General features: G+C 39.1%; 1 protein-coding gene across 11 annotated transcripts in view; it reads right to left on the reverse strand.

Annotated features, from left to right (window-relative positions):
* LOC111930078 (cytosolic phospholipase A2 epsilon-like) overlaps nucleotides 1-1,201 on the reverse strand; it is a 33,096-nt gene extending 31,895 nt beyond the window's left edge. For 2 of the 11 annotated variants that reach the window (XR_015288376.1, XM_086894273.1), the window contains exons 1-2: nucleotides 743-920; nucleotides 552-638 (exon numbers count right to left, since the gene is read on the reverse strand). Coding sequence is in view for 6 of the 11 variants with exons in the window: in XM_086894272.1 (XP_086750398.1) it covers nucleotides 552-638; nucleotides 965-991 (114 nt within the window). In the remaining 5 variants the exon portion in view is untranslated. The other 9 variants (XM_086894270.1, XM_086894276.1, XR_015288375.1 and 6 more) reach the window with 8 other exon arrangements.
* Between the last annotated feature and the right edge of the window lie 10,319 nt (nucleotides 1,202-11,520).

Consider the following 11,520-nt stretch of genomic DNA (forward strand, 5'->3'; position numbering starts at 1 on the left):
GGCACAATTCCAGCTGCAAAAGCTATCACTGATAGAGCTGCTACGTGTTTGATGCAGCTACATCTCTGCCAGAGGCCCTGCAAATGTTGCCAGAGTTGTTTTTTCATTGTGAGGAAGTGCACAGGGATCAAAGTGGGCATTTGTTCTGAAAACTGGCATTAACAACCAAACCCCAAAGGTTCACCAACAACCAAGCCCTGACTTTCTGATTCTGCCAACATTCTGCATTCATTCTGGGCTACAGCTCCATTAAGTCAATAGAAAGCATTAGAAGAAGGCCAAAGTCAGTCTCATTTTAACAGCAAATCAAGAACATTCTCACTAAGGTATTTCTCTAAGGAATAAAACCATGAAAATAACACATTCTATGTTGTTAATACTATGCAGATATTGCAGCTAAAGAAAATTTTCTTTAAATATTCCTACTTCTACATAACCATGTGAATATTTAATAACCAAGTCAGGGTGGGGGAGGAGGAAGGAAGATCCTACTCTTTTCAAAAAGGTATTGGCTTAGTCCCCCATATTTTTAGTTTGTTGAAATATGGTACCTTAGCATCATCACTTGGGGCTACATAGTGCATCATCCATTTTCTTTCTTCATTTTCCAAGGGGCTTGATTTTCTGCTTGAATTCTGCTGAGGGAAGAAGAACAGGGGATGAAAAAGAGAGTAAAGATCAGGTTTTTTACTTATTTCAATTCCCCACTGTAGCATTCCAACGTGGAACAGGCAATTTGTACCTCTGCATTATGGTAAGTAACATGAATGTACCAGTTCTGTGCTATGTGGAAAGATTCTGACTCCAGGTCAGAGCACAACTACAAATATCCAAGAAAAGACAATCTTGTTTTCCTGGAAATCTAAGTCTATACATAACAGGGGACTTGGCCTGTTGTAATTCAGAGGCAAATCTCAATCAAAACCCCGAGTCTCCTGCCAGGGTTGTTCTGTTTTCTACTTACCTGAGGTAAGGCAGAAGTTGATGCCATCGAGATCGCTGCTACATTAAAAGCAGCTGCTGTCAATGGCACCTTAGTACTAGGCTCCACAGGTGCCAGTGCCTCCTGACACAAATTTACAATCTTGAAGAAGTCTCAGAAGTTGCTGAACAGGTGTTTTATTGCACTGACTCAGAGCTCCACCCCTCCATGATTTCTGAAACAGGGAAATTTCCCACCCACATTATTTGTCTGAAGAGCAGCTGGTGTAAGGTGTGAGTGTTCATATCTGCAGGTCTTCTGACTGAGCAGAGCCTGCTGAGGGACCAAATCATTCCCACCTGGGGCTCAAGGAAATGCAGCAGCAGCTGTAACCTGACTGATGATATGATAGAGATCATCTATGTGAGGTAGCCTTACAGTGATATTCTAAAAGTGAGCGTAGCAATAGCCTAATAAACACATCAATATATTTTCTCCATGCAAACACCTGAATCCCTACATGATTACATCCATAACAAAAAAAAAATTTAAAAATAACCATGGACATGATCATTAGAATGAAGACATTTACACATGAATAATTAGATAACTAGATATTAGGTAATTAGAATTATCTAGAAAAACATTTTTCCCTGAAAAGTGCTGTTGCATCATGATTTCTATATACACACTCATTTTCTTATAGTGTTCTATCTCAAAAGAAATTAAAGAAGGTATGATAAGCAAAACTCCTCTGCTCCCTAAACCACACTGCATGAATTATCCATTTGAAATGTCTTTCTTATTTCTGGGCTTCACATTTAATACAGCATGCAGCTTAACAAATTTAAATGAGATTGAAACATTTCACCTTGAAAAATCATTAAATGTTTCTACAAACTAAAATATCAATTTGTGATACAGAAAAGGTTCAGATTTCTTAGCAACTGTATTGGAATCGTCATCTGGCTGGACACTATTAGCAGATCACTGGAATTTAATGGACTGATCTAACTTTTTTTTTTTGTTGGATTTTTTTTAATCTAATGAGGATCTGCATGTGTTCTGCACACCTCTAGGAAGCTCAGTGATTAAATTTTCTAAGACATTATGCAAGCATTATTAGGCACACATACGTTTGCATTGAAAGTCCTCCTGAATGATTAAAATTAGTGCTTATGAAAGAACTTGAGATTAATAGGATGACAAAGCATCCTGCTTCCTCTTAGAGATGGGCATACGTGTGAAATCACTCCCACTCTGACTGTGGCTCTGAGTTTTGTACTAGGACCTTGACTAACAGAAACTAGACACAAACCCAATGACTTCTAGTCATTACATACTTTTCTTATGTGAACAGAGGAATCAATATCTGATTGATTCTGATCATCTTACACAGAGTATTCCATCCTTCCAGAAGTTTGATTTCTTAGGTTTAATTTTATATCCACATTATCTTTTTTTTTGTTTGTTTGTTTTTTAAATAAGAACATTTATTTTATCATGCAATGCAAGTGCAAAGTTTGCTTCTAACTTTCTTTCTCATCATTGTATTGAAACTTTCTGGAACTGCTTAACTGAAGCCAGAATTAGATAATCTATAGCAATAGGTTAAGGAGAGCCACAAGTCTCTCCCATTTCTTGCCTGATGCTTTACTTAATGTGAGAATCAGCATTTCTGTAAAACAAAATTTTAGAATTTTTTTTTTTTTTTTCTCTGTGAGAATGGTGGCTAGAAACAGTTTAGACAAAAGTAACTGTATACACAAAAGCACAGACATTTTCTCTGTCTTCTGCTACAACCTACCTGTGTCCCTGGCTGAAGTGCCAGGAAGAGTTTCAGTACCACAATAGGGGCACGAGAACATTTGTTACAATTTCTCTGTAGTTGTGCCACACAAGGGTTGTCAGAGCGAGGTCTTGTTTTTGAAATGTATGGAAGTTAATGGGTGTGAGGTTTTTGCATGAGATCCTGTTTTCATTTACACTGTCGTATTACACCTTTGCGTTTAAGACAGAGGGAAATGAGGGGGGGGAAGAAGCCTTCAGCATCTCTTAGGAAGCTGACTAAGAATTGCTTGTTGCCTAACAGCTAACTTTTCTTTCCTGACTCAAGCCTTGCCTATATGAAATTCCTGTTCCTTAAGCTCAAGTCAGATGTAGCCAAAGGTACCTTTGACTCAAAGCTGGCACTGGTATTGAATTTCCTAAATTAGTTCAAAGTTCAAAATTGCTTTTTGCTATGAGGCACTATTCCTTTTGAGGCAAACACATCCTTTACACAAGGTGTGCACTTAGGATACACTTGACCATTAAGTCATCTGAAAGTTAAACTCATAGTAGAAGCTGGTTGTGTTTTCTCTGTATTGAGTGGACAAAAAAAAAAAAAGCTTGGCAACTGCAAGGAGTGACTGAACACCACCACATTGGATTCTTCTGGAGAAGCCAGTCCACACCTGACACCTAACTTCTGAATGTCTGAAGGTGGCTGAGATGAATCCCACCCTGGGCAATCAGCATGCCCTTTTTAGTCACTTGTTTCCAAAGTTACAGATGCTGAGGGAGCCTGACATTGAGGAAACTGGTTTGTTGTTAGCACGTGATTCACTCTGCTGCAATGTGAAGCTGCAAAACACCCCTGGGGAAAAGCTCTATTAGCATACAAATGAAAAATCCTCTCTGGTATCCATTCAAATAACAAAGAAGAGGTTTTGTGATTACCAAGGTGGCAGAAAAATGAAAAATTCAGTGTGGCTAGTTCCAGTACAAACTTCCAGCCATTTTCAGGTTCAGGATCACCAAAGGTCCCTGTGGTGGTGAAGCAGACAGCCTGACTTGGGACACCCACCCACAAGGCACAGGCTGTGCAGTGGTAGCTCATGTCCAGGTGCATTAAGGGAGTAATATCAAGTTGGGTTTTCTGTGAAACCCCAGGCTGCAATCTGCAGAAGTTCAGCAGCAGCTTTATAGGCAAGCATCTGAGACAAATTTGGGACAAATGGGAAATGTCAGAAGGAAAGACTGACAGGAGAGGGCTGTAACTCCCTGAGGAAATGCACTCCTGACTTGTAGGGCAGAGCCCCAGTGGTCAAATGATACATTTAGTGCAGCTCTAGGAATGGAGAAACTTTGCCGGGCCATCCCAAGATACCACACTTTTGGCGATTTTGGGATCTGCCTGCCAGTTGATAAGCTAGTGGTGAGACACATTTCACCCAAAGTTGCTGTGCCTTGAAATGATTTTCATTTAAGTTTTTTTCTGCAGTGATTTTTTTCCCCCCCCGACTAGTCGGATGGTGTCTAAGATTACAATAAATACATTCTAAAACAACAACACATAACACATTCTACAACTACAACTGAGTTAGGAATTAAACATCAATGCTCAAAGACATAGGTTGGATCAGATTTAATTATTAAAGGGTTTATTAAAGTGACTGCTAAGGACAAATAAAAGATCACATGGATTTTGTGTTTTCTTTCCACTTTTGTTAATCATTCTTCATGATTGCTCTCTTCAGCCTCTTTCCCATCCTTTACAGCTTCTCTGCAGCCTACAGACTCATATCTCATCCCTATACCATGGGCTTTTGATATCAGGTGCTTCAGCACATGTTCCTCTCAGATTTTTCAGACCACCTTTCTGTACATAGGAGAAACAGAGATTCACTGAAAGCCCTTCTGGTTTTTCACTTTTTAATGTAATTTTCTTTATTATTATCTTTACTAGAAACAGCCATGCTATCTATTCAGGGTTACAGGTAAATGCAGGTAATGTGCATCGGTGTGATGCTTCAGGCATTAAAAGTATTATTACATTGTGGCCCATCTGAAGAAGAAGATAGATATTTTTGATAGAAGCATAAATATTCAAGTCCAAGTCAGAAATCAAGAGATCACAACAATCCCCATGAGAGCAACGCTGAATATCACTCACAAGAATCAGACTTTAATATGGCAATGACAGTGAAACAGTGCTTGATCCACACAGTTGCTTCTGGTGACCTATGTGGTCTTCATTGGAATAAGATAAATATATATCTCATAATTAGAAAGGTATACATAAACATATTTACCTGTAATTCAAACACAGATTAATAGAATCTTCTATTGGATCTCCAGGAAAAGATCTCTAAGACCATTGAGACCAGCTGTTAATCTAACACTGCCAAATCTACCACTAAGCCATGAAGACATCAGGATAGAAAAGTGAAATGGCTTGAGAAAATTTGGACCATAAGGTAAAATCAGCAGAAAAGGAATGTTTCTATCCACTAGAAAAAATATTAAATTGCTTTTAAGAGGTCTCTGTATGCTCCTCCCCCTGACAAATAGGGAGTATAGATATTTTTTGTTACATATATGCTGACTTCACTCAGACTCAGAAAAAATGTGTATTCAGAAAGTATTTCAGAAACTCTCCAAGAGGGACTTAATGTCCTGGAGAAATACTTATAGTATCTCATATTTGCGGGGTTATTTGGTCTGTTTATTCTTTCACAGAACATAATCTCAGTCTCTTCTGATTTGACTCACAGAAGACCTGTGCATATGCATAAATGCAATACCTCTTTCTTATGGAGCTCACATATAAATTTCTTAAATATGTCTTTCTTTGTAAGGTTCACTCTGTCTTGAGTATTCTAGTTCTTGCCAGCATCACTGTAGTATCCCCTTAAACACTAAAAGGCACTTGGACTGCAAAAACAACTTATCCAGAAATAACTGGCCTCTAAACCTTTTCAGCTGTAGCAGGTTAGTGGTATCTTGCTACCATAATAAAATCTCCAGCTGGAGAGGTATGCCTTCGAGTTTACTGTCCTTGTCTGTGACATCATAGGCTATCATCAGCTTTAAATTTCCAGTATTCATTGCAGTTAGCTCCAAGGGATACAGTGCATTATAAAAAACTATTTGATGCATAAATCTGTTGGTTAGCATAGTGCATTTCCTTACTATAGAGAGAAAAATTCCATTTCCCACAAGAATTGTTATTTGAGAGACCTAGGCAAGATCAAGAGGACCCCAATGCAGGTGACAGGTTCATCCCTGATTCTGGGCAGTTCCTTCAAGCATTCCCTATTGTTAAGCAGGGTCTCTTTCACTTCCTCAGTGTAAAAGTGGCCACAGCACCTTTCTGAGTGCATTGCCTTTCCGGCCGAGAGATGTGTAGCCAGCGTGTTTCAGCACACATCAGGAGACTGCTTTTTTCAACACGACAATGCCTCAGGATTTGGTATAATGAAATTCCTAATTTTTCTGTCATTTCCTAAGTTGCAAAAGATAATAGGACAGTGCATTATGAGACCACAGTCCCCATCTGATGCAGATGGCTCTGGTATGAGAGCCCTGGTGAGAAAACACAAGCTATGGGAAGAGGACATCCTTAGGGAAGGATGATGGAAAGGCTGCCAGCCACTGTGGGCATTTCCCATCCTATTTGCCAGCTGAGAGGAAAAGGAAGCACAGGGTTAGGTGATGTACTCACTCCATCTCATCTTGCAGTGCTGAAATTCCTTGTGCCTCTTCCTTGTATGGAAAGGCCTGGCTGTTGCAGAAGCTCTTGCACCCAGTATCTCCCTTGTGTGCTGAAGCCCTGCTCATTCATTGTGCAATCAGAACTGGTGCGCATGGCAGCCAATCTTGCCCCATATACAGCATGTTGTCACTGGGAAGATGGAGTGATAGCCTTTCCAGGGCACCTGGTAGGTCATGTAAGCAGTGCTTAACAAACCCAGGCTCTGCTGGGAGTCAAATCTGCCCTTTGCTCCATCTGAGCTATCACACGTGCCTCGTGCCAGCTGCCCCTGGGATGGGGTCTCAGTGACGATACATGACTCCACATGGGTATTAACCAAACAATGCCATTTCTCAGGGACTCCAAAAGGCTTCACAGTTGTCTGTGGGTCCAAACATGGGACAATCTGGGACTGGTAAGCAAGAGTCTCACCATCATTCCACATGCTCCAGCTGAATAAAATAGAAACCCATGCAGGAATCTAGCATGGCCACTTGCTCACAAAAGGGCCGATCACAAAGATTAAACTATGTCGACAGCCCTGTATGGAAAGACTTTAAAGAAACCATTGCAAAACACCTTAAGGAAGTGTTTCAGAAATGCGTAAGGAAAGAAACATTCTCCAGGAGATCGAGATAGGCAACTATGTAAGTACATCCTATTACATGCTAAATTAAATCACCATTGCAACATTATACTGTGCTAGAACTCACAGACATCAAAGTCAAGCATGACTCCTAGGTCAGGTCAAGAAAACACAGATTAAAGAAGAACAAATTCTTAAGTGGCAAACATTGCTGAATATCCATTATAATAAATGAAAGGGAGCCACATGTTACTAAAGCATGTGAAAACCTGTCTAAACAGCTCTTGCATAAACTCTCACATGGGTTTGATATTTTGACCCTATGTGATGTAACAACTAAAACCTACTCAGTTAGATCACATCACACAGATATGACATTAAAGGAAAATTAATTATTAGCTGCATTTCTACAAGTCCAAGACAATAATAAGCTCATATGTGCAAATAAAAAGGAATTGTTTATGAAGAGAAAGAAAAATGCTACCAAAGGTTTGGACTTTAACTTGCATAAAAAGCAAAATAATTATTAATTATGCAGCTACATCAGGAATGGTAATAAAACACTTGTATTCTATGTTCAAAAAGAAGACATGTTACATGTTTCACCAATGAATAATGAAAATGAGCACATAGTCATATTACATGTAATAAGACAGAACAGAGATCATCCTTACCAATTAGTTTGTAAAACATGGTCTAGCATTCTTGACTATGCTTCAGCTATTTTAATTCTTGGTATACTGCAGAACTACAGAAAGAATGTGAATATTGTGCCAGTTTTAAAAAGCAGCAAGGGGGATGTGCCAGTTGTTTACCCTGGCTGCCATTGCCATAATGAATATAATGAATGACTAATTAAAATCAATTATCACATATTACCACTCCAGATTCTCTTGCTATTCCTCAAAATGTAGGATGGTAGTCATGCATGCCAAATGCTCCATCATCCCTGAAGTAGTTGATAGAAATACCTGCGTTAAATGAAGAGTTGGTTTCAAGTTGCATAAATTCTTTACATTTATGCTTCATACGTTTTGTACAGCATTTGTCAATGTATGCATGTTTATATTATATATAACTTTCAGCATACAAAGCAATTATACATTGAAAACTGCACTCCACCACATAAGGGAGTGTTTTGCCAAAAAAAGATTGTTGATGTGTAATTAGTTGTCCTTAGGACAGTCATTAGCTAGTACAATTTATTGTCTGGACAGCAGATGGTTCCACCCAATTCCATATACATGTGTGTGTGTGCGCATGTGTGTGTCTATAGAAACACCAGGGGAGATGTGGAGTAAGAAATTTATGTCTGAAACACCTTGCATGAAGGCAGAAGTAAGAGACCTACCTCCCTTGCATGTGAACTACATGCCTAGCCATACAGTTCAGTAAAGAGCTTAAGAACCATGTATCTGGGGAAAAAAAGAACAGGGAAAAAGATTAGGAAAGCTGCTGGAAGTTGATATTAATAAAGAGATATAACTGTGACTTTCTTTTAATTTTTTTTTTCCTTTTTATTCTTTTTCTCTTCCTTTCTTTATTAAACTTTGCAAAAGACTTGCTTATATTTGGACTCTGCACAGAAATTCTTCTTTAATTTCTTCATATTAGGTATGCTATAGAGGTGATGCCAATGTGAGACCAAAACATGTGCTGTCCTATGCATGCATTGGTCTTGCAAGGCAGGTTACTGAAGCTGTCTTTAAGTGACCAGAGTTCAGTAAGGCTGCAAAGGATGTCAAAGCAATTACAGGATGTCCTCCCAGAAATGTGCATGGCATAACAAAATCAGAGGTTCCCCATAAGGTGATGGGCAGTTTTGGTAAGCCCTGAGCTGTCTCTGGAAGCCAGTCAGTAGGAGTGTTTTTCAATATGAAGAAACAGGTTTTGTTCTACCCTGAAATATCCTGGTTTTTTAGTCTATTGTGCAAAGATAGTAAGATTTTTAATGCAAAGTCTGAAAAGAAAGTATATATTTGGAAGCTAAAGAATATTTTTTCTAACTGATTTCAGAAGTAGTACTCAGTGCTAAGTATCACTGAAAAGTTTTCTTTTGAGGAATTTTTAAGAGTTTACCAGTCTCAAACTCTATTGAACCTTTTCATGAATGCTTTGGAAACAAAAAAGGCACCCTGACTGGTCAGATTAGCAGAACAAAGATTGATGGAGTAGTACTGAGGACAGGGCAATTATAAAGAATGATCTGGCCTGCTTAACCCTGGTAAAATCTAATTCACTGGAGTGTGAGTTATGATTAAAGGGCTGCCAAACATTACAGTTTACTACCCCTTACAAAAGGGAAGACTGGAGTGTCGAAAAAACTAACTCACCAGCTTATGGAAGACAAACAACTTGTCAGAAGCCTTTAAGGCAAATGAGGACAACTGGATTCTATATATAGAAACAGGGAACTCATTTATATGTAAGAATATAAGAATAACAAAGCAATGTTAATCTCAGTGTGTAGCAGTTGTGGAAAGGGTACAGGAGTCTGCATTTGATAAAGGGACAATGAAGAATTGGAGGGAATGCAAGGGCAGAGATACATTGGGATACATCAAATAAAGAGGGGTTTATAATCAGAATTTGAAGGGTTGCATCTACTGTTTTGATAAAAAGAAGATTGTGATGTAAACTAGGTATATTTTATAAAATTGATCCAAATAAAAAAACAATGGTTATGGAATGGCTTTTAAGGTATTAGGAAAAGATGTCATGTGCTAATATCTGGCCAAAATAAACAAGGCTGGAAACAAGGTGCATACCCATTGCTGGAAGATGGTCACTGACTACAACATAGCTCCAAGAAATGTGGTGACTTTGTCATTCCTGGTATTTATAATAGAAGCGGGATCATTTGTCTTCAAAATAGACTTTTGTCAGCCACAGATGATCAAGACTAACATTTCAGTAGCTCCACTGCAGGTAACAGTCTGACATCTAACAACTCTAACAAGATGATCTGATGGTACTTCTGGCTTTTAGAAGCCATGGAAAGAAACCAGATGAATAATCTAGTACAATACAAAGCTCATTTGCTATTTTACTTTTTCTATAGCCTAATAGCAATTCACCAGAGTTAAACAATTTAATAGCTCTTTAATTTAACAGTACAGAAAATTGTCACTCAGTGTTTTGCTAAAGGCTTATTATGTACGTGCAAACAAGGATTGCAAAGGCAAAGGATGCAATCAAGCTAAAAACCCCTCCAGGCTTAGCTTTGACATCCAACAACTTTGCAAGCCTTCTTTCACCTCTCCTAGCACCTTCCAGACTATTTATTGCACTCCCTGCTGCACTATCTCTTTAGATTTCACATGCAAAAGGTGTAAAAAGCCTCCTTCAAACTTGCTGAATCTTGAGTAAGGCCTGTCAGAAAATGTCTAAAATGAGACATTTTTTTAAAATGACCACAGTGGATTCAAAAAGCCTATCCATTTTCCTGGCATCCTAGAAGTAAAGGCAAGCACAGAGCTACATACAAAATATTCAGTTCCCCACTGGCATGTGAATGGCTAGAGCTGGAAGCATTAGTCATACTCTGTACAGAAATTACATCTGCCTTGCTTGTATCTGTAAGAACCATCACTTGAGATGAGTCAGTCCAGCCTCACTACAACAACACCAATTCTCAGACTTTAATTCTGGAAGAATAGGTGCAAAGTAAAGAATTGCTAAGAGACAGAACCCATTCATAAACTACGGAAAATATCTTCCAAGAATCTATCCTGGACAAACCACACTATTAAAGCTACAACTTTTCAGCAGTACAGAAATAAAAGCATGACTATATTTAGAGAGGTCATTTGAAGAAACAAGGCAGGCATTTCATAGGCACCCCTCTCTGTCATTGTCTGTATTCTGAAACTGAGAGCTGAACAGAACACTATTGTCCTTTGCTGACCTGTCATTACAGAAACACTGTGTCCTGCTCCCTCTGCCAGACTGATGATGATGCTGTTTAATGCTTCAGAGTGACATGACTCAGCCAAGCACACTGACTATCTTTATCTATTTGTTTGGAAAGCAGAGATCAAATCCTCCACATTAGCCTTGAAATGCAGCTGGCAGCCACAGAAGCCACCTCAGCAGCAGCCCACCCTGCTACCAACACTTTGCCGTGTAAACCCAATACAGGAAGACACAAGATACTCCAGAGACAAGTATAAACTGGGAGAGGAGTGGCTGGAGAGCAGCCCTGCAGAGCAGGGACCTGGGGGTGCTGGTCAGCAGCAGGCTCAGTATGGGCCAGCAGTGTGAACCGGCGTCCTGAGATGCATCAAGAACAGCATTTCATATTCTAGTCTGTATCTTGTGCATTTCAAAGAATTTTAAATGGTTTAAAATGGTGGTTTCAGTAGGCTACAAATTGTAGATAGTCTACTGTTAGGTACACTGTGGAACTCAACCTTTCAACCTAACACTCTAAATGCACTACAGCAAAAAACTCCCAAATCCCAAAAGTCCACAAACCCATAAAAAAACGTCCAA

Source organism: Cyanistes caeruleus, chromosome 6 (assembly GCF_971803275.1).
Source record: "Cyanistes caeruleus chromosome 6, bCyaCae1.hap1.1, whole genome shotgun sequence".
In the NCBI taxonomy this organism is placed as follows: Eukaryota; Metazoa; Chordata; class Aves; order Passeriformes; family Paridae; genus Cyanistes; species Cyanistes caeruleus.